This window comes from Lepus europaeus, chromosome 11, assembly GCF_033115175.1.
Source record: "Lepus europaeus isolate LE1 chromosome 11, mLepTim1.pri, whole genome shotgun sequence".
Lineage (NCBI taxonomy): Eukaryota > Metazoa > Chordata > Mammalia > Lagomorpha > Leporidae > Lepus > Lepus europaeus.
In genome coordinates, this window is record NC_084837.1 from 57533876 (window position 1) to 57557971 (window position 24096).

Below are 24096 nucleotides of genomic sequence, written 5' to 3' on the forward strand. Positions count from 1 at the left end.
ATATGTACAGCCTTCATCATAATAGTAGGTTATTTAAGCATTTATACAGATCAGCAGGCGACGATGTGACAGAGGGCTGGATGGAGCATATGGCGATGTAGAAGACAAGCTGGTTAGTTCTTTTGCACAGCACAGGTGAACAATCACATTAGTGAGATCTCAGGTTGAAGGGTCAGATGTTGGAAATCATAGATTCTAGAGATCTAGTGTTAGTGATCAGGTAATGAGGTTGGGAAAAGACCTGAGAAAAAGTAGTCCAGTAATGAGGCTCAGGATTTGACTTAGGTATTGAGATAAAGAATGATGTTTTTAACTAAGAGGAAAATACAGGAAATGGAACATATCTGTATTGGAAAGTGAGTAAGCTTTGAATTTGTTGAGTTCACCTTGCCTATAGAATGTAAAGGTGGAGAAATCACGAGCAACTGAATACTCAGGTCCTATACTATAAGCTCATTGCTATGGCCCATATAGCCCACAGCCTTTGAAAGAAGATATTTTGGAAGGGAAGGAAGATTGAGAGGATAAGGAAGGAAAGAATGTCACAAGGATAAAGAGGAGGAAAATAATGAAAGAATCATCTAGAACGGTATTCAAATCTGTAAATAGTTGGGACATATTAATTTCAGGAAACATGATGCTGTTTGCCTCCCAGCCATAGTTCACCTTTCTACCAGCAACAGTCTGATGTTCCTTATTACTGGTAAATGTTGTCCCAGCAGTCATAACTCCATCTCTCACTTAAGGAGTGGCACATGATCTCAGCCTGACCAAATGAAATTTCCATGCAACAATGACTGGCTCATGAGTGACAAGGGTCAGACCAATGAGTAACAATTAAACAATAGTATTTTCCTTTTAGTTATTTAAGAGGACTGGAGCTTTTCCTATTTGAACCAGGAAGAAGGCAACTTGGAGTCATCCTCTAACAGGAGAGTCCTGAGAAAACAGTCAACATGAAGTAGATACAGAGAAGCAGAACACAAAATATGAAAAGTAGACTTTGATTATACAATTTTATCCTATATTTATTTTACTTGAAGCCAAACATACCTCTAGGTTACTGTCAATAAATATGCTTTTATTTACTTTTTTTTTTTTAATTTATTTGACAGGTAGAGTTATAGACAGTGAGAGAGAGAGAGACAAAGAGAAAGGTCTTCCTTCCGTTGGTTCACCCCCCAAATGGCTGCTACGGCTGGAGCTACTCCAATCCGAAGCCAGGAGTCAGGTGCTTCCTCCTGGTCTCCCATGCAGGTGCAGAAGCCATCTGACACTGCCTTCCCAGGCCACAGCAGAGAGCTGGACGGGAAGAGGAGCAGATGGGACTAGAACCCGGCGCTCATATGGGATGCCAGCACTGCAAGTGAAGGATTAACCAAGTGTGCCAGGGCGCCGGCCCCTTATTTACAACAGTTTAAATGTGAATTCCTGTCTCTTGTAATCAAATAAATTCCAAATAATATAAGAAAATTAATGAGGGGCCGGCACTGTGGCGTAGTAGCTTAAACTTTCGCCTGCCATGTAGGCACCCCATATGAGCACCAATTGCAGTCCCATCTGCTCCATTTCTGATCCAGCTCCCTGCTAATATATCTGGGAAAGCAGCCAAAGATGGCCCAAGTACTTGGGTCCCTGCACCCATGTGGGAGACCCAGAAGGATCTCCTGGCTCCTAGCTTCAGTCAGGCCAAGCTCTGGCCATTGCAGCCATTTGGAGAGTGAACCAGCAGATAGAAGACCTTTCTCTCCATCTCTCCCTCTCTCTGTAACTCTGCCTCTCAAATAAATAAAATGTTAAAAAAAAAAAAAAAAAAAAAAAAAAACTTGGCCGGCGCCGCGGCTCACTAGGCTAATCCTCCGCCTTGCGGCGCCGGCACACCGGGTTCTAGTCCCGGTTGGGGCACCGATCCTGTCCCGGTTGCCCCTCTTCCAGGCCAGCTCTCTGCTGTGGCCAGGGAGTGCAGTGGAGGATGGCCCAAGCCCTTGGGCCCTGCACCCCATGGGAGACCAGGATAAACACCTGGCTCCTGCCATCGATCGGATCAGCGCGGTGCGCCGGCCGCAGCACGCTACCGCGGCGGCCATTGGAGGGTGAACCAACGGCAAAGGAAGACCTTTCTCTCTGTCTCTCTCTCTCACTGTCCACTCTGCCTGTCAAAAAAAAAAAAAAATTACAGCAAAATAAAGATTGAATAAAAAAAAAAAAAACTTAAAAGAGGCGACTGACATTTCCTAAAATTTTAAATTAAAATATACTTTTTAAAAAGCCTATCATTTATTTATTTATTTATTTGATTGGTCAGGCTTATTTATTTATTCATTGATTCCCTCATTTCTTTTTAACAGTAAATATTCCATTTGAAAAAAAATAAGGCAATCATTCACTTATTGTTATATTCTACAATACAAATGTCTACTAACAAATTAAAAATCATCACCAAGATAAAAGACCCAATGAGAGAAGAAAAGTACCAAAGACTAGAAAAGAAAGACTGTCTGAGATATTCATTCTAGAGAAGTGTATTAAACATATTCTATTAGATGAAACTAACACAGATTTCTAGATTATGAGATTCTATTAAAATAAAAATAAGGTATAAGCCCACAAAAACAAGGAGAGCAGGAGAGATCCATCAATGGATCAAAAGATTTCAATTAATTTTGACTCAGAGGCAGATGAAGAAAGAATGACTAATAAATCAGCTAAGGAAGCCATACTCTATAGCTTGCAAAGAAGAGATTAAAATCAAGAATTCCAGGTTAACACATAGCATATAACCATATCTCCTCTTGCCTGATTCTTACATTTGAACAGGTGTATATGAAAAGTAGACTTTGATTATACAATTTTATCCTATATTTGCATATGTATATGTATAAGAAATATGTATTTGTATATGTATATGTGTAAAAATATAAGTGTATATATTTGTATATATATATATATGTATACAATATGTATAAAAGTCTGTAACATAAAGGAGAAGAAAACGTAGGACAGAGACTCCCCACAAAAGAACATGCTAATATTTCAGGGAACAAAATAAAATGATTAAAATCTTTTCCTTATATTTGAACAAAAATGTATTATGTCATCTCTGTAATAACAGAGACATGTTCTTACAAAAGATGAACAATTAATAAACACAAAAGTTCTTGACTACTGAAAATATAATTTCTAAAATTAAAAAAAAAAGATGACAAGGCAGTAGGGAGATTCGAAAGGGAAATCTCACAGTATATCCAACAAAAAGTGATGGCAAGTATCCAAGAAAAGACAAAAGACATGAAGATTCAACTGGGAAGGGATCAAGATCAATGAGAGTATCAGAAAAAACGCAGGGGTAGGAAATCTTTTCTGCCAAGGGTCTTCTGGATTATTATACCATAATTTGCAAGCCATACAAAATTATCAACTTAAAAATCAGCCTACTACAGATTTACTGAATTTTGAGTCCTGCCTGCAGTTGCCTTGGCAGGGCCAGCCCAAATGATTCAAAGACATTATATGGTCCCTGGGCCGGATGCTCACCACTCATGCAATAAAGGAACAGAGAAAATCAAAAGAAGTTAATCAAAAGAGTAATGGAAGAGGATTTCCCAGAGCCATCCTTACTCTACAATTCTATAGGCTCTGCCTTTTTTGTGTGTCAAATTTGATACCAAGTTTTCGTTCCTAAAAACGAAAAAAAAAAAAAAAAAAAAAAAAAGCAGCTGTAACAATTATAGGTCTAATATCCACATATATCTAACAGAAGGAGAAAATGCTGTCTTCTGTCAACCACCTTCATCTTAGGCTTTATTCTATTAAGACCAATAAAAGTTAACAAAACCACCCCTGATCCTCTCGGTATGGCCAGAACAATGCCATGTTATGACCTCTTTTCACCTGGATTGCCTGTCTATCCCTTAACCATCAATGGGATCAAGCACATGCCACTGCTCAGTAGTGAGTTGTCACAGGGATACAGGAGAAGCAACCTTCAATGTTCAGTACCGCACTATTTTGACATTTCAGTATACCAAGCATAAAGACACAATCATAAAAGTTAACAGAGAGGAAAAACAAGTCACCTAAAAAGGAACAAACAATGCATCAGCATCAGTAAAAAGTTAGAAGACCACAAAACTATGCTTTCAATGATTTGAGGAAAAATTACTTTCATCCTAAAATTTAAAATTCAACCAATGTGTCAATAAAATGTGAGGGCAGAGGATGAACACATTGAAAATATAAGGATTTGAAATTAACGCTCTCTAAGGCAGTTTCTTAAAGACAGATTCCATTGAGATGGGAATAAACCAAAAACAAAGAAGACATCAGATCCAGAAATAGGTACTTCCAAATTAGTAGAGAAAGAAAACACTAATTCTTAAATATATTTTCTATAGAAATAGGAAGCTTGCATGTAACTTTCAGTAATGATCATATTTAAGTGACTTAAAAGACAATACACAGAGAATCCGAAAAATTACTATATTTTTAGGATTTAATACTGGTTATCAATATGCCAGTTAAACCAGGAGATAACCAAGGTTACATTTCAACATGAAAGAAATTCTAAAGAATAAAGATTAGCCACAAGAAAACCAGATAGTTTGCAAACTTAATATACCTATCCATAACTGTCACAGTCACCTGGTAATCTATAAGATACAAGGTTTATTACATCTATAGGCTTTCATAACATCTACAAAATAGATAAGGAACTTACTCTGTAAATTCTTTCATTTTCCTACTTCTTTTCAACAACTAGTAAATCCTATTTTTTCCAAAAAGCAACATCTTTTACTCGAAAATTTGCTCTAATATTTGGAGGAGAAAAGAGTTACAAACACAAGACTGACATATATGAAAGTCACAAAACTGCATTCTATTATAAAGGTTTTAAATGGAAGTAAACTTAAATGCTTTCAAAAGCCAGTAACATTCAAAGGATTAAAAATGCAGTTCTATCTTTTCTTAGAACAAGAAAACACTAACTTGAGAAATTATAGCTTTTCTATCTTCATTTTTTTTCCATAATTACTCAAGTATTAATCAGAATATGTAAGGCCTCTATTGGAATCTTTGTACCAGTACTTCATAAATGGACTTAACTATAAAGCTTTAATTATATAATCTTTTCAATAAAAGCAATATATTTCTGATATTTATATCCTTAAAATATCCTATAGTAAAATTAATATTTCTATACAGGAAAAGAGAAACTATTTGGTCCCAGACAACTTGATAACATCTCTTTCAACTATAGTTATAATTATCATGTATGAACTTCCAAAGCAGAAGTTGTCAAGATTTAACATTAGCATTAATTTATGTCATAACTGACGGTTACTATAAAGATAATGGCAAGGCATTCATTTCTCCAAAGACAGTATGGATCAAAAGGGAAATTTCTTCTTAATTACTACTAATCTACCCATTTTTAATTAAATTGATTACTAATTTATTATGTATCCCTTTTTTGGAAGGCTTTATTATCATAGAATTTCTCCAGAATTATCAAGTTCATGATTTTTAAGCAATGCAATTATTCCTAGTGGGAGTCTCATCGTTCTGTAACATTGATTTATATTAAAATCGTAATGTCTAGTTTCCATGTACTCTGAAAAAGAAAATTTGAAAATGCAAGATTTGCACTGAGTATTTCACATCTCAAGGTGAACACTGTCAAGAATGTAACTGTACCATTATAGAGACAATCATTAAAAGTGGAGCTTTTTTATGCATTTTTCTGTATTAGATAACCAAAATAGTTGTTTTTAACATTTATCTTCCCAGAGGAAAGAAACCAAATACCAGTGATTTTCTGAAAAAAGTAACTACTTCTTATACTATCCATAATAAAACAGTAAATTATGGATCTACTCTAAGCATTTTCCATATCCAATTAAGAAAATTGAAAATGCTCTGACCTACAAATTAATAACTATTGTAATCACACATATTTGAAAAGAATTTAAATGCTTTATATATTTTCAAACAGAAATCCTAATTCTTATGAAGCATTGTGATCAGATTCAAATTTACAGTACAGCAATGAAACAGCTATTTAACAGCAGGAAAATTTCTTGACATAATTCATGACACAACTTCTGCAAAGGCTGAACTTCTTTGAAAAGAAAGAAAAGGAAATTCAATGTCCCTAGCCAAAGAAGGGGATGTTAGAGCATCTGGGAAATAGGGGCTAAAATTCCTTATTTTATCAGATATACCGTCAAAGAGTTGACTGTGGGGCTGGCGCTGTGGCGTAGCAGGTAAAGTGCCATATGGGTGCTAGTTCGATCCCAGCTGCTCCAGCTCTCTGCTATGGCCTGGGAAAGCTGTAGAAGATGGCTCAAGTCCTTGGACTCCTGCACTGGCTTCGGGAACCTGGAGGAGGCTCCAGGCTCCTTGCTGCAGATCAGCACAGCTCTGACCATTGCGGACAACTGGGGAGTGAACCAGTGCATGGAAGAACTTTCTCTTTCTCCCTCTGCCTCTCCTTCTCTTTCTGTGTAACTCTGACTTTGAAATAAATAAATAGGGGCCGGCACTGTGGTGCAGCAGGTTAAAGCCCTGGCCTGAAGTGCTGGCAAACCGTATGGGTGCCAGGTCTAGTTCTGGCTGCTAGACTTCCTACCCAGCTCTCTGCTATGGCCTGGGAAAGCAGTGGAAGATGGCCCAATCCCTTGGGCCCCTGCACCCACGTGGGAGACCCAGAAGAAGCTCCTGGCTCCCAGCTTCAGATCGGCTCAGCTACGGGCATTGCGGCTATCTAGGGAGAGAACCAGCAGATGGAAGAACTCTCTCTCTGTCTCTACCTCTTTCTGTAACTCTGTCTTTCACATAAATATAAAATAAATCTTTAAAAATAAATAAATCTTTTTAAAAAAAGAGTTTATTGTAGCTCACTCAATGGCAATTCACATTTAAAAGAATACTGAACTATATTCAAGTATTTGGTTATCAATGAAAATGCAAAGGTTATTGCTCAATATAAAATCATCTCTATTAACATTTACTATGTATAGTACCTATTAAATATATGAGTCCCCAACAAGTACACAATGGCTGCCGAATTCTCACACAGTAAGTATAAATTCATACCTCTTCCATCAGATGTAAGCAAGGCTCACTCTCAATGTCTTTAGATCTACTTACTTTGCACCTTATCAGGAAGATCCACTTTGAATACCATGCATATTACTATCCCCTAGGCCAACCCCTGGCATCACTTACTATTGCTAATACTCTTACTCTGTATCATTCTTCCTCATAATACTCTTTACCACCAACTATGCTGTCATTGTTGTCTTAGAAAGTGAGCTCCATCAGAACAGACCTTTGATTTGTTCATTGCCCTATCCCCACTGCCTGGCACTATGTCTTAAACATTATAGACATTTAAGAAGTTTTTTTTTTTTTTTTTTAATTTATTTATTTACTTGAGAGGCAAAGTTAAAGTTAAAGACAGAGAGAGGGAGGGACAGAGAGAAATGTCTTCCATCTGCTGGCTCACTCCCCAAATGGTTGCATGGCTGCAGTTGGGCCAATCCAAAGCCAGGAGTCAGAAGATTCTTCTGGGTCTCCCATGGGGATGCAGGGGCCCAAATACTTAGGCCACCTAATACTGCTTTCCCAGGCACATTAGCAGGGGAACAGGATCAGAAACAGATCAGCTGGTACTCGAACTGGTGCCCTTATGGGATGCTGGCACTGAGGGCAGATGCTTAACCTAGTACTCCACAGTACCAGCCCCATTAGTATTTTGTTTTTAAAATATATTTATTTATTTGAAAGTCACGTTTATAGAAAAGAGGAGATGAGAGTGAGGGTGAGAGTGAGAGTGAGAGTCTTCCATCTGCTGGTTCACTCCCTAAATGGTTGCAACGGCCAGGGCTGTATCAGGCCAAAGACAGGAGTCATCCAGGCCTCCCACACAGTACAGGGGCCTAAGCACTGGGTCTATATGCTGGGGCTTTTCCCAAGGATGTTAGCATGGAACTGGGTAGGAAGTGGAGCAGATGGGACATGAACAAGTGTCCATGTGAGATGCTGCCATTGCAGCTGGCAGATTTACTTGCTATGCCACATCATGGGCTGCTCTAGAAGTACTTGCTTAAAAAAAAAAAGATAGGGATTATTGGGGGAGAGGTATTTAATGTAGCATTTGGGATGCCCAAATTAGAATATTTGATCAATAGTCAGGAATTCAATCCAGGTCTCCTCTATGAGGGTGAGGGACTTAAGTTCTTGAGCCATTACTTGCTACATCCCAGGGTGCACATTAGCAGGAAGCTGAAATCAGTGGTGGAGCCTAACTTGAACCAAGGCACTCCAACATGAAATGCAGACATCTCAAGTCATGTCTTAACTGCTATGAAAAAAGCCTGCTCCTTAAAGTCTTGTTTTTTTTTAAAGATATATATATATGTATATATATATATATATATATATATATATATATTTGTTTGAATAAGAGTTATAGAGAAGGAGAGATGGAGGCATAGACAGAGAGAAGGATAGATCTTCCATTGCTGCTTCACCCTCCAAATGGCCAACAGCCAGGACTGGGCCAGGTTGAAGCCATGAGCCAGGAGCTTCATCTGGGTCTCCCATGTGGGTGTAGAGTCCCGAGGACTGCCTAAGGCACATCAGCAGAGAGTTCACTTGGAAGTGGAGGAGCCACACAGGATGTTGGTGCTACAGGCAGCAGCCTTACCTGCTACACCATAGCATCAGCCTTGAAAATCTTATTTTTAAACGCATTTAATATATTAAATATATTTAATATGTAATTGCAAACTAACAGTTTGGGGTTTGTTTCTTCTATCCAAAAGATTTAAAAAAAAAATTGTTAGGCTACTAATAATATTACTAATTCAGTAACTGTAAATTAAACAGTAAAATTGGTTCATTATGCATACCTTAACAAGTTTCAAAAGCTCATAGAGATCTTCAACCTCATCACCTTCACATTTGGTATATACTAGTCCTGTGTCCAAGCTTCTTCCTCTGATGGTCCGGCGATAGAGGGGAAGAGCCATTGCTTCTGCATATAAGTCAATGGCATGATGACCCACAGTCTGATACATGTAGCTATCCAGTTCATCGGACTCCACTGCAATGATTAAAATGGTAAGAATCAGTAAAATGTTGTGAAAGGAAAAAATGGATTTGAAACCCCATCTAGGTTTTACTATTCAAAGAACAGTCAACATAACTTAAGAGCTTACTATACTTTAGCTCTCTGCAATTACGCAAATAGTTGCATCAGTTCAAGTCAGCTCTAATCATCTCTTTTTGTAATTACAATTAATTGCAATTACATGTAAATCTTCAAAACTAATGTGCAACAAACATTTAAAGAGAATAATGTATTCAACAAATTTTGACTAGTGTCTTCAAATATAGATTTTATTGCATAAATATTTTTCCAAAAATTTTTTTTTTTTTGACAGGCAGAGTGGATAGTGAGAGAGAGACAGAGAGAAAGGTCTTCCTTTTTGCCGTTGGTTCACCCTCCAATGGCCGCTGCGGCCAGTGTATCATTCTGATCCAAAGCCAGGAGCCAGGTGCTTCTCCTGGTCTCCCATGCAGGTGCAGGGCCCAAGGACTTGGGCCATCCTCCACTGCCTTCCCCGGCCATAGCAGAGAGCTGGCCTGGAAGAGGGGCAACCGGGATAGAATCTGGCACCCCAACCAGGACTAGAACCCGGTGTGCCAGCGCCACAAGGCGGAAGATTAGCCTGTTAAGCCACGGTGCTGGCTCCAAATATTTTAAGGTGATTCAAAAAGTGATCTAGACTTGTATAAAAAATTATTAATGAAATAGCTACTTATTAATAAGTAGCAAAGACTTGTAAGAAAAAATGTAGATGATCTCGGAATATCGTACATTTAGGACCTCAACAAAACTTAAAAACATACATAAATTCAATGTTGCTAGAGCAGTTATAAATGTGTACAGAGGGGCCGGCGCTGTGGCTCAGCAAGTTAAGCCACTGCCTGCAGTGTCAGCATCCCTTATAGGCACCAGCTTGAGTCCTGGCTGCTCCACTGCTGATCTAGCTCCCTTGTTAATGCCCCTAGGAAAGCAGCAGAAGATGGCTCACATCCTTGGGCCCTGTACCTGCATGGGAGACCAATGAAGCTCCCAGCCCTAGCTATCATGGCTGTTTGGGGAATGAACCAGCAGGTGGAAGGTTGCTCTCTCTGTCTCTTCCTCTCTCACTGTAATTCTTTCAAATAAAATAAGTAAATATTTTTTTAAAAGGTCTAGAGAAACACACTAACTTAAGCTAATCAGTAACATACTCACTGGCTATCACAAGATTCCACAAATATGGATAAAATATTCAAAACACATGAATGAACTACAAAATATATAAGAATAACCATTTGATCTTGTAACTATCTTTTTTAAAAGAATCATGGATATATAGAAAGATCATATGCAAAGGTATTAATCAAAACATTATTTAACACAGATTAAAATTAAGAGCAGGCATGGGCCTAGCAGATACGGGATGGAAAAAGGATTTCATATCAAATAAGTTTTTTTTTTTTTTTTTTTTTTAACAGGCAGAGTGGACAGTGAGAGAGAGACAGAGAGAAAGGTCTTCCTTTTGCCGTTGGTTCACCCTCCAATGGCTGCCGCGGTAGGCGCGCTGCGGCCAGCGCACCGCGCTGTTCCGATGGCAGGAGCCAGGTGCTTATCCTGGTCTCCCATGCGGGTGCAGGGCCCAAGAACTTGGGCCATCCTCCACTGCACTCCCTGGCTACAGCAGAGAGCTGGCCTGGAAGAGGGGCAACCGGGACAGGATCGGTGCCCTGACCGGGACTAGAACCCGGTGTGCCGGCGCCGCAAGGTGGAGGATTAGCCTACTGAGCCGCGGCGCCGGCCTCAAATAAGTTTTTAACTTGAAGATTAACTGTGGGGAACCTCCTCATTTCTGTATCTACATAGCTTGCAGCAATCGGTGGACCACAAGTCCTACGAAAACAACTGGGTGAAACAGATGAAACAGGATGGACTCTGCATAAACAACTAGGAGGAACCAGGTGAAACAGATGAAACAGGATAGACTCTGCATAAACAACTAGAAGGAACCAGGTGAAACAGATGAACTTTCGACCTGAGGCTATACGTGCCCTTTCATCTGATTGGATGACATTAGCATAAACTGCACGTGAAGAGAACCGCTATTGGCTGTGGAGCACATGCTCCATGGGACTTGGGATATAAAGGGACATTGGCATCTAGGCGGGCCGCCGCCGCCCCTCCTCTTCTTTTCTCCCTCCCCTTGCCCTTTCCTTCTGTCTCCATGAGTAAAGTTCCTTGAGAACCGAGAAACAGTGACAGTGTTGTGACTGCGTTGGACCCTCGCTGGCAAGGGTCTGACATTAACAATGCTAAATAAGTATGTTTGCTGTATTTCTTACTAGTTCAATATACTTTCAGGTTCTCCAGTTATAGGACACAGTATGAACTATTAAACTTAACTATTCACAGAACAATACATTTCCTGGAAGTAAAATACATTACAAAGAAGACATAATGCTATTGTAGAATAACATTTAATGACATAAAAAGTGGTCACAATATATTAAGGGTAAAGAAAAGGTTACAAAAGAATTTGTTTGACATACACATACAGATGTGATATATGTATATGCTAATATATGTCAAACAAGTCCAGGCTTCCCACTAAATCTGAAAATATCCCGCCAAAAAATAATGAAAAATTACAGTTTTAAGGGGCACTTCAACAATCAAAACCATCACCATAAGCCATCCTATTTTGGCTTACAAGGTTTCTGAACCCACATATTAATTTGATACCCCCATTATAAACCTATTCATGCCAGACCCTGAGGATCTCTAAAGGAAATAGAGACATGGCAAAATAGAAATCTTTCTTTCTTCCTTTATCTCAAAGTTATACTAGATCTATAAATATTGTTTTAAAGGATACTGATACATTGAACCAATCTGTTACTAGAAGTTTGAATTTCTCAGCAAGAAACATCCTTATGTTAGTATAATAATAATTAAAACAGTTTACTGGCTTCAAAACCTAGAAGATAATTTTCCTTTAATGCTCCATTTAGTCCTAACTATGATGTAATTTTTATTACTGGAAGCTACATAATAACAATGGTGTGAGAGCAAATAAAACCCAAAGGCTCCACTGTCGCCTGAAGCACCTCAATTAACAGGCCACAAAAGTTCCTACTGCAAATTTAAAGAGATGGTTTTGTGAATTTTATGACAGATTCACATTACCCTCATTGATGGGAATAAATTTCTTTCCAGGCTACCCACTGAAAATCCAATGCTGTGAATTCACTCTAACCAAGTTTGCTCTACATTGGAACTATCTCTAAGAGTCATTCCTCACTGAGATCCTTACAGCACATTTTTTTTTGGGGGGGGAGGAGGTAGGAAAGAAGCTATTCCAGGAATCATTCAATAATTCCAACTTCCTGTTGACTTTAAATCAAATTAGTTAAATCCTCTCAATCTACCAACTCACAGCCATCAACTCTTTTGTACAACATTCACAGACTTCAGCTTTTTCCAGCTTTTTACTTCATATTATTTTCTAATTTGTTTCTCTTTTTATTCTGTCCATCAATGACCAAGAGAAAGGAAAATGGGGACAGGGGCACCACCACAAGGCTTCAAAGGACCAAGGGTACAAACTAGTCCATTCCACTTTCTCTGAGATAACGTCTCTAAGAGGCAGGATAAAAGGCTGGAATATAATTATATGTACTCAATTTGTTTCCAGACTTCTCCAGGGCCTTTCTGTCCAGCTTTTCCTAACAAACGATGGCAAAGCAAGCGAAACCAAGGCCACACCGAAGACAGCTCCTTCGATTTTCCAGAACAAGCACTTTCCATCAAAGTTGAACAGCAGTTTTTGAACTCATTCCTTTTAAATGATCTGCACGTGATGTTCTCCACATAGCCTGTGGAACCACACTCAGGTGGTTTTAGCCTAGAAATTAGAAGAGGGAGCACACTCTTCTCCCACTACAAGCTCTTCCACCAGCCAGCACTAGCAAATTCGAGGTGACACTGACAGCTTCTCTGGCACAGGAGCCTCTGCTGGGCAAAGATTCAGGGTGAAAGCTTAGAACCACCAGCAGACATGGCGTCTGGGGAGGGGGGAGGAGGGGACACGCCACACCATACCCTCAGGCAGGGAGCACAGACTCCCACCTCTGCCTCAGCCCAGAGCGCGGCCATCTTCCCATTCCCTCCCACTGCTCGCAGAGGATCCTGGGGTGCGCAGCCCAGTTCTCCCAGGGGCCGATGCTGGGACTTGTGTAAAGTCTTGGGTGCACCCTTTACATTATTCTTATTCCATTTACTATTGAATGTTTTTATTACCAACACTGTTCTAAATAAATGTCTCCTTTCCCTGAAAGGTATAATTTAAACACATGTTTCCTTGTCATTTTACCATCGGAGCAGTGAAACCATGAGCACATGCAAAATTACACGAGTGCAATCATGACTCTGTACAAGGTAAATATAGTAATTCATGTAGAAAATCTGAAGAGAAGAAACTCCAAGAAGGGAAGTTATTATTACACATATTTATATATACATGTCACATATGTCCTACATATAATATAAACAACTTTTTTAAATATTAATACATCTGGAGATGGAAAGCTTAAAAGACTCACTTCCCTGATTGGCCACAAATGATAAGGGAATATCTTTAGTTTGGTAACAGCATAAACCTGAAAGGAGACTCTACTTCTTTTATAATATAGAAATAATATAGACTCTACTTCTTTTATAATATAGAAATAATATAGAAATTATAGTGCAGTTCCCACTTACCCTCAAAAAGTCTTACTAAAATGAGAATTAGAAAGTCATTCCTTAAAAAAAAAAAAAAAAAAAAAAAAAAAAAAAAAAAAAACCTCCGTTCTAAAACATCAGCCATGAACAGTATCCCAGCACAAAATCTTAAGAGTGGGTATGCGTCCTGGCCCTCTATAGGAATTGCTGTACCTCTGAATCAAATGCTTCTAACCTCTATCTTCTGACATTACTTCCAGCAATGTTTGGTTCTTAACCATAGAAGAAAAGAAAATTCAAATATATGGCTGAAATAACATCTCACTACTCCAGGATTAATTCAAGTTAGTTCATATTCATCTGTCTACCAATAAACTTTGAGTAGACTTCTATTAGAGGCATAGAGCTATCCCAAGAACTAAGGTGCAGTTAAAGGAAGATAGAAGATATCACCTCTCCTCTCAAGCTTAAATAAATCTATTCAGGGGATATAAAATAAGAATAAGATGAATAGAAAGCAATTATAAAATGATATAAAAATACAGTAGACAGGCATCCCTGATAAAAGAAAAAAAGGGAGCATGGGACGGAGGGAGGGACAAAAAAGAAGGAATGTAGGGCTTGATTCCCATTCAATTAAATTTACAGAATACCCCACTTCATGCCAGCAACTAGATTAATGTCTTTACATATCCCATCCATTGAATTCATCCTAAACTAACAGTACAATAAAAGCATGGATTCCAGAAAAAAAGTTAAGTAAAAGGGATAATTAAAAGATCTTACTATGGCCAGCATTGTGGCACAGAAGATTAAGCCACAATGCCACCATTCCATATGCGCACCAGTTCAAGTCCTGGTTGCTCCACTTCTGATTCAGCTCCCTGCTAATGTGCCTGGGAAAGCAGAAGAAAGATCAGCTGGAATTCTAAGCTGCTGGCTTCCGGTTGGCCCAGCCCCAGCTGTGGCAACCATTCTGGGAGTGAATCAGTGGATGGAAGATCTCTCTCCCTTTCTCTCTCACCCCTTCTGTCACCATGATTATTTCAAATAAATAAGTAAATTTTTTAAAAAAACAGGTACTACTATAAGAATAGCATGGAGCCGTAATATATCAGATTAGACAACTACTAATCTTTTCTTACTATTAGATTTTAGCAATTAATATCTATAGTTATAAATTAGAACAAAACAGTATGAAAAGAAAATCAGTTAAAGAACTATATATATAATTTTTAAAACTTTTAATTGGGGAAATTTCATTGGGGAGAAAATTGGAACAAGTAGTCCACCTAGATCTATGGATTTGTGGATGTCCTTGTTCACACAAATGAAAAGTGAAATGTATTCATTATGCTTCTCTTAAGTCCCACTTTGACAGAGAAGGTTGCTAAGCTGCATTATTCTAATAAGATTCATATATTACCACTTCCATAAATGTCTCACTTCTCAAGTTCTCCGAGGTATGAAGACTCTATCTTTAATCTCCCTGTATAGCACCTGTAACATTTAGAGATGTGGTGTGGTGCAATGGGAGGGTTCCAATCTCTGCTCTGCAGGATTATGCTAGCTATTTTACTTCGTACAACTATAAAATTCTGAGCTCAGCATCCCTATCTTGTAATAGATTAATAATCTCTCTCTCTAGTAGTTGTTATGAGAACTAATAATATGTAAGCAAAAACATTTAATGTCCAGTTCCATAAAGAATCTAGTATGTAATAGGTACCAAATATATACTGGTTCTTTTTCTACCTTTGCCTAATGCATAAATAGTATACAATTATGAAGTTAGAGTTTCAGTCATTTAGAGAACTTTCCGATAGAGGCATACACTTACCTTCATTACCAGCTGGTCTTAGATTTGCTAAAGCAACAATCTGATGCCCAGCAGCAATGCATTGCATCATATTGTAACAGCTGTCCTTCCCACCACTACAAAACATGTCAATAAATGACAGAAAAAGAGATATCAGGTTACTGACCATAATTCGACAAAGAATCACTAGGTATCAAAATAGAACACATTATTTACTCAGCTTGCCAGTATATATGAGAGACTGTTTCATAATTAGAATGCAAACAGTTGACTTTTATTTCTAAGTCATAAGCACACTGAGAAAATGGATCTGAATGTCGAAGGTTGCTGTTCTTAAGAGACATGAAAGAATGTGCTTTTTTTTTTAACTTTTTTTTTTTTTTTTGACAGGCAGAGTGGATAGTGAGAGAGAGAGACAGAGAGAAAGGTCTTCCTTTTTGCCGTTGGTTCACCCTCCAATGGCCGCTGCGGCCAGCGTATCGCTCCTATCCGAAGCCAGGAGCCAGGTGCTTCTCCTAGTCTCCCTTGCGGTTGCAGGGCCCAAGGACTTGGGCCATCCTCCACTGCCTTCCCGGGCCACAGCAGAGAGCTGGCCTGGAAGAGGGGCAACCGGGATAGAATCCGGCGCCCCAACCGGGACTAGAACCCGGTGTGCCGGCGCCGCAAGGCAGAGGATTAGCCTGTTAAGCCATGGCGCCGGCCAGAATGTGCTTTTATAACAAAGAGTGTTCTAAACAAAACATGATCACTTTAGGGTGTGATAAAGGCTTTGCTTAATATATAAAGGGCTACTTCTATCCTAAGTATTTATTACATATACTCCTAAGATGAAATTATATAAAACAGGTAGAAAAACATCCATTCTGTCCCACTAACTAGCTGTTGGTTATTGTCACCAATTAGAGGGTCAAGTTAAAGATCTGAATTCCAATCTAATAACAAAATTCTTGGAGAGATCAAATTCTATAGAAATAAACAGCAAAATGCTCAATCACACTAACAAAGTTAAACATTAGTACTATCAGTACTTACTTTAGCCATTATTCCTTCTTTTCATTCCTTCTCAAGGGGAGGAAGAGGGCAAGAAGCAAAGTGAAATATACAAAATCCCATACTTCCTCTCTTCAGATTTGAATATTCCCCTAAGTAAGTCTTCTACAATTTTTTGGATTGAATCTCACTAGTCTAAAACTCCAAGACAAAAAATATTTTTTAAATTCTTTCGACTATCAAAGTTTAAAGGGTATGCATCCATAATCAGTACATAGTCTTACTCTTTATTTCAAAATACTCCAACATTTCATGTATGAATTTAAAGTAGCATTTCCAAAATTGTGTTCTTTGTCCAACAAACTGCTGAGTACTGTTGAGAAAGATTTTCAAGGTCAACCAATCTTGAGAAATGCTGAGTACCTTCATCTCCTCTTGGTATTCCATGCATTGCATACATGTTATTTTAAGTACAAGGTCCTACACAGAAGAGTCTTAGCTACCAACTCTGGGAATGTAAAAGAAGCTACTCAATATGAATGAGATTATATACTTTATTAAAAATTGGAGAAAATGACCTACCTAATTAATCCTAAAGGTGTTATTTAACTATAAAATTCAATGACTTATTTATAAATTAGGAAACTAATGCTCTGTCAAACAATATGAAAGAATCTTGGATTCACTTATTCTCTAAAACACACAGTATGCCATCCTTCATTGTTATACACACACAGACACGCACACAAATTGCAAATATGCTATGTTCATTTTAAAATGCATTTTTCACACATATATGGAGAACTTGAAAGTTCATGGAAAAGATATACTATGAAAAACCTATGCATTGATGTAAAAAAAATTGCACCAAAATTAACTTACATTTTAATTCCATTTCCATGTACTTTTTGATGTGCCCCTAATATACACACATACATACACATAATTATACATGACAGATGTATATAACACATAGGCATGTATGCTTATGCATTCATACTTACAGCTAAACCTCCTAACATGTATATAGTCCTTACTGTTTGCAAGAATTTACTAACAATGCCCTTAAATAAATTGCTTTTTATTATGAAAGTAATATTTGCACATTACCAAAGAGTGTAATGGATTACTCCAATCTTCTTCTCTCCTCCTCTCTAATACTTCTGTCTTTAGCTAGTATGTGTTACTGTAGTCATTAAATTTCTAGCAAACTGAATCTGTATGGGAATTACTAAATTTCCTGGGCTACTTTTAATTCTTATCTAGACCAAAGGAAAACCACAATGGTCAAAGCTTAATCATTTGCTTTACAGAAGAAATTTACTGAATAACTAATTATTGTGACATTATAGACCAATATCTTAAAATGGCATTGAAGCAGAAGGAACTGGGATATTCTAATCACTACAGAAGGGATTCGAAGGACTAATAACAAGAGTCCTAAATAGGTCAATAATGTCAACAACTGTATACCATCTAGGGCATTAAATTACAATGCTTATGAAATCTTCAATGTGCTAACAAAAGTAAAAGAATCATTTTTATCTCAAGAGACAATACAGGACCAAACCTCATGAAACAAAGTATTTAAGTAGTCCAAACCCCCTAACATGGCTAGTGGGTTCCTTTTTGCCTCGAGTACAGTATCATTTAAAGTGGCCTGTTTTAGGTATGTCACAAGCCTAATTCTTTAGAAACCCAATAAAATGAACTACTATAGATTTCAAATTCCTTTTGGAAAATGGCATATGTTACTAAAAGGTCACCCTCCAAAAAGCAATGATGAGTGTCTAAATTAACAGCAACCGGATCTAGTATAAAAGTTACAATTCTGTCTCCACTACGATGGAAAAGATCCCTTCACTGGACTTGAGTCCCAAGGCAAAACACACGGCACCATAAGCAATCCACATTGGTCCTGCGCTGCCTCACATGGGGGACCCGAGATGAGGGAGGGGACGAATGCAATCAGCAACAGCCTGAAGACCTGGCCCACCGAAGGGAACTAAAGAGGGCCAATGAAGGGTGGAGAAGGGAGAGGAAGCACGTGCTGAGTAAGTGCACTTCATTTTAGCTCTTAAACTTCACGCTCACGGGAGCATTTAAAAGTGCGACAACCAGCCGCACCAGAGTAATTAAACAACGCCTCCGGTGATGGGACACAGGCCTCAGTCGCTCCCCAGGTGAATCCAGGTTTGAGGGCCAGAAGATGGCAGAGGCAGCGACTGACAGAGCGCGAACCCGCGCTCAGCGGGAGTCGGACAATAGCCGGAGGGCTCCGCCTCTTCCTGTAGCCCGGAAGAGCTACAGAGCCCCAGACTGGCTTCGGGAGAGACAGCCTCTCTTTCGGCGCCAGGGGTGGCAGGACTGGGACGGGAGGGTGGCCGGGGAGGAGGTAGGCGGCTCCGGCGCGCAGTTACCTGATCAGAGCCGCGACCCTCATGCTGGGCGCAGTGCGCGTGCGTACGTGCGGCGGGCGCGGACGCAGGCCGTGGTGTATCCGCCCCGCTCGCTGGACGCTCCGTGGGGCCTTGCCCGGGTGTTCGCGCCACCGCCTGTCTCGGACCGTCGCTGCGGCACCTACGGCTGCCTGCGGGAGAATCGGGCGCGGAGGGAACGGCAGATGGGCGCCGTGTCCCTGAGGCAGGGCGTGGTGACCCGGAAAAGAATGCATTTAGGCGCGACCTAACCACCTAAGTGAGGGCACTGAAGCTACCGGAGGAAGGGCAAGGCCCGCGTCTCCGTGCCCGCTCCCGGGGCCTCGGGATTTGCCTTGGTAAGAGGATGTTCTAAGTCCCCACGGTTTCAGGAGAAAGCAAGTTTACCCTTCCTTCCTCCCAAAGAAAATACCTAGACATCTTAGCTTTTTCACTTGTCTCTCCTCTGGCCTCCCACCTTTGAGGTTCAGAGGTGAAATCCAGCCTCGACTGGCTGTGGTAATTTTTTTAAAAGATGATGATGATTTGAAAAGCAGAATTGAGGGGGGAGATAGAGTCCTTCCACCCGCTGCTTCACTCCCCAAAAGGCCGCAGTGAACTTGGTCGAGCAGAAGCCAGGAGCCTGGAACTCCATCGGGGTCCCTCACATACATGGCAGAGGCGCAAGGCCTTGGGACGTCCTCCGCTGTGTTCACAGGCGAATCGGCAGCCCTGACTCCAGCTGGCACTGAGACACGGGATACCTGTGGTGGCTTAACACACTGCACCGCAGCACAAGCCCTGTAGTAGCGCACTATAGAGACTAGGACATCTTTGCAGAAAGGAAACCCAGCTTCTGATTCTATTTACCAAATACAAATTTATATGATCCTTTCAAGTATCAGGTACTGTTTTAGGCTCTTTGAGTATAGGCGTGAATAAAACAAAGACCATTCCCCCTCATGGAGTGAGGAAAAGACAACATACATTTTAAAATCATGGTATGTTACAAAGTGCTGTGAGTAAAAGAAAAAATAGAGATTAAGGAAAATCAGAACGTTAGAAAGGCAAATTGCACATTTAAATAGTGTCATATTGGAGCTGACTTGAAGGAGAGTTGGCTATGTGTATAACTTAAGGCAGAAAGATAAAACGTGGCTGAAAATTGTGGGCATGCTGTGTGTTTATGGAAAAGCAAGGTGGTGTTATTGTGGCTGGAGCAGAATGAATAAGTTAGAATAGTGGGAAATGAGGTTAGAGTGATGGAGGGGAAAGAGGGTCTGGTAGACCATTGCAGGCTTTTCAACAAAGGCGTGACTTAAAACCTTAAAAAGGAGTGTTAAGAATATATCTATCAGGAAGATACTGCAGTAATCCAGGAGGGATATGATGGGGCCTACAACGGTGATAGTGAATTTTATAAGAACTGTGAGGATTGCAGTTCTGTTTTGAAGATAGAGCCAATAAAATTAGGCAAGCATTAGATACGGTATATGAAAGAGAAAGCTATGAAAGATGATGCCTATGTCATGAACAAAATAAGTAAATATATATAAGGAACTTAGAATCATTCCAAGTGCAGGGTAAGCATTCATTTTTATTATGCTCTAATGTTTTCATCAGCTCCAGTACTCAGTAGGAGTAACTAGATCAGTGATAGCCTTCCTACCAATGTTAGCATCTAAAACCATGTGGTTTTAAAATTCTGCAAATACAGACATTTAGAAAATGAGTTAACTTAGCAGTCTAATTAGGGATTTAGAACAGATGCATTAAACATTTAAAAGAGCATATGTTGAAAGTAACAAACTGCAATAAGTATGGCTAGAGCCCTATGAGTAGAACCTTCAAAGTAAGGACTAGAGTAAGGATATGACATGAAAAATGCACACAGTAGAACAGAAGAAAATGGACTTTCCAAATAAGCAGCAAGACAGGAATGAGTGTTGTATGTTGTACAACAATGGAGAGACGACCTGATGAATTGTGAGGGTATATTATAGAAAGCCTAAAATAAGTTGTGTGCATGGGATGAGGACATGGAAAGCCAAAATCAGGAGTTTCAATGCTAGAAAGTTTACTCTGGTTGTTTGCTATTAATTTTTTTCCCAGAAGATTGTGTAAATTAGCAGTTATTAACATGGTAAGACATTTTGATGAAGTAGACTAGAGAATTCCCAAAGAATCTTGTATTTTCCAGCAATGAGTGTCTCTTGCTAACAAAGCTTCCTCCTCAGGACTCTGATATTATTTTTTGTTTCATCTAATAACTGGGCTTGAAAGGTGGAGGATGACCCAAGTGCTTGGGCCCTGCACCCCATGGGAGACCAGGATAAGCACCTGGCTCCTGCCATCGGATCAGCGAGGTGTGCTGGCCGCAGCGCGCCGGCCGCGGCGGCCACTGAAGGGTGAACCAACGGCAAAAGGAAGACCTTTCTCTCTGTCTCTCTCTCTCTCACTGTCCATTCTGCCTGTCAAAAAAAAAAAAAAAAAAAAAAAACCTTAACAAACAAGCTTTTTACTATGTGTATATCCTGAGCTAAGCTGTATGTTAGGAAATATATTGAGACCGTTCTCTCATGACCACCCATTCTTTAGCTTGATATTGGTGATCTCCCCCTGGATTGATCCTAGCATGTTTGTATTAGATATCTCTCCTCCAGGTCCTTCTTACCCTTTGAAAAATATTTCTTAGTGCCTATTCCCTCCTCTTAAAAGCCTTCCACCTAAATTTTGTCAACCAGTGCATTTTTCTGGTTGTCTAATGTTAGCTAATGGCTACATGTGTTATCTCTTAATATTTGTGGGAGCCAGTATTGTGGCATGGTGATTTAAACCTGGACTTCTAAAATAACATCCCATAGTAGAGTGCCAATTCTTAGAGTCTTGGCTGTTCCACTTGGTTTCCAGCATTCTTCTAATGTACCTGTGAAAGCAGCAGATCATGGCCCAACTAGCTGGGCCTCTGTCACCCACATGGAAGACCCTAATGAAATTCCAAATAAATGGAGTTCTAGGCTTTGGCCTGGTCCAGCTCTGGCTATTATGACCATTTGGGGAGTGAACCAGCATGTGGAAGGTTCTTTCTCTCTCTCCCTCTCTCTCTCCTTGTCACTCTGCCTTTCAAAGAAATAAATTTTTTTTTAAAAAAATCGTGTATGCTCACATGGTGGCCTTTATCTCATTTTTACCATGCAAAGCTCTGTGCTTGAGGGTCCCATCAAGATCAGCATATAAATGATAGGCTCAATCTGTTTTAGATCGATAGATATATTTGTATTTATGAAATTAGCATATAACAGGTTATAACCATCAAAGTTATTTGTAGATTCACACATGTTCTTGGATAACTTTTTAAAGTAGGTGGCCAAAATGAGAACAATTCTTGAAACCTGAAAAAGTCCTGTTAGAATTTTCTTGGAAACTAAAGATTAGACTCTGCACTAACTTTCTCCATTGAGAATTTTAAATCATTCTCATCACATTATATGGGTGTCATTTTCTTTTGCTGAAACTTGAAAATAAATTACATTCTTCAAGAAGTAGAGGTCAAGACAGGGTAAGATGTGTAAGAAATTGGAGAAAATATCTGTGGAGGATAAAGGAAGAAGGAGGAGAAGACAGGGAGACTCAGATTAGAATGTGAATTGAATCCTGTGAAAAACAGAAAGAGAAAGAAGAATGATAGAAAAAGATGTAGTTTGCACTGCAATTCTGTGTTAGAACAATGGAGAGTTCTGAGTTAAAATTTTCCATTGAAGGAATTCCAAATTTGGCAGGACCATCTCAGTGTTAGTTCTCAGTCATTATCTTAGAGCAGAACAGGGAAAGCTTGGTCTGGTACAAACTCAGTGGTTCAGACTCCAAAAGTAGAGAGTACCTAGAGACTATTAGCGAACAATGGGTATGGTAGAGTTCCTCCATGACTTCCATAAATGCTTCTTTCTAAGGATAACTTAGAAAAAGGGAATTAAGAAGAAAAAACTATAGTCCTTATCATTGAAATTGATCTTTGGTCCCACCAGCACTCATCCTGTCCACCACTATTTATTGCATGTTACCCTTGCAGCTATCACTTTAGCTGGTGTTGTTGACTTACTTGGTTGTATTACCCTTTATTGCTGGCCCTTGAGTACAGAGAACTAATAGTGCCCTACTACTATACATGGTTTGTATTTAAATAGATCAATGCTCTGTCCTCTTGGAAAACAGAAAAACCTTTGAAGACCAGGCCCTTATCCCTGCTCAACCTAGAGTTGTGTGAGGTAAAGCCTGGAGTTCCTCAGTAGGTATTTGGGAGTAACTGTAAGTAGGGCTATTCTTGTAAATGGCCTAAATTTTCCAATTAAAAGATGTAAACAGGCTGAATGGGTTAAAGAATAGGACCCATCTAAGAAACACCTCACCAACAAAGATACACAGGCTAAAAGTGAGAGTTTGGAAAAAGATATTCCATGAAAATGAAAAAAAAGTGATCATGAGTGGCCATCCTAAAATCAGACAAAATAGACAAAAAATGTTAAAAGAGACAAAAAGGACATTATGTAATGATTAATGATTAAAGGATCAGTTCAACAGGAACTGATAGAACTGTAGTTATAAATCAATAACATAGACTCTCCCAACAAACAAAAGCCCAAGACCAGATGACTTTACTGCTGAATTCTACCAAATGTTTAAAGAATAAATAATAAAATTCTTAAACTATTCAAAATAATTGAAAGGGGAGAAATCTTCCAAAACTCCTTCTATAAGGCTAGCATCATCTTAATTCCAAACCCAGAAAAAGATTGAATAGTGAAAAAGAACTATATACCAATAGTCAACAAAATAATAGCTAACCAAATCCAAAAACACATCAAAAAGTTCCTCTACTCAGATCAGGTAGGATTTAACACTGGGATGCTGAGATGGTTCAACATATACAAATAAATAAACAAACATGATAGATCAAATTAACAAAATGAAGAATATAAACCATATGTTTACCTCAGTAAATGCAGAGAAAGCATTTGATAAAATACAACATCTTTTCATGATAAAAATCTTAAGCAATT

The 24096-nt window shown here is 39.1% G+C and overlaps 1 protein-coding gene across 4 annotated transcripts in view; it reads right to left on the reverse strand.

Moving 5' to 3' along the window:
- The window catches only part of DPH6 (diphthamine biosynthesis 6), a 202402-nt gene extending 183143 nt beyond the window's left edge, over window positions 1–19259 (reverse strand). The window contains exons 1-3 of one of the 4 annotated variants that reach the window (XM_062205583.1): window positions 19043–19247; window positions 15654–15748; window positions 8916–9109 (exon numbers count right to left, since the gene is read on the reverse strand). In XM_062205583.1, the coding sequence (XP_062061567.1) occupies window positions 8916–9109; window positions 15654–15748; window positions 19043–19065 (312 nt within the window). In that variant the 5' untranslated portion in view covers window positions 19066–19247. Of the gene's footprint in view, window positions 1–8915; window positions 9110–15653; window positions 15749–19042 lie in introns of all 4 variants that reach the window. The other 3 variants (XM_062205584.1, XM_062205586.1, XM_062205585.1) reach the window with 3 other exon arrangements.
- Window positions 19260–24096: the final 4837 nt, after the last annotated feature.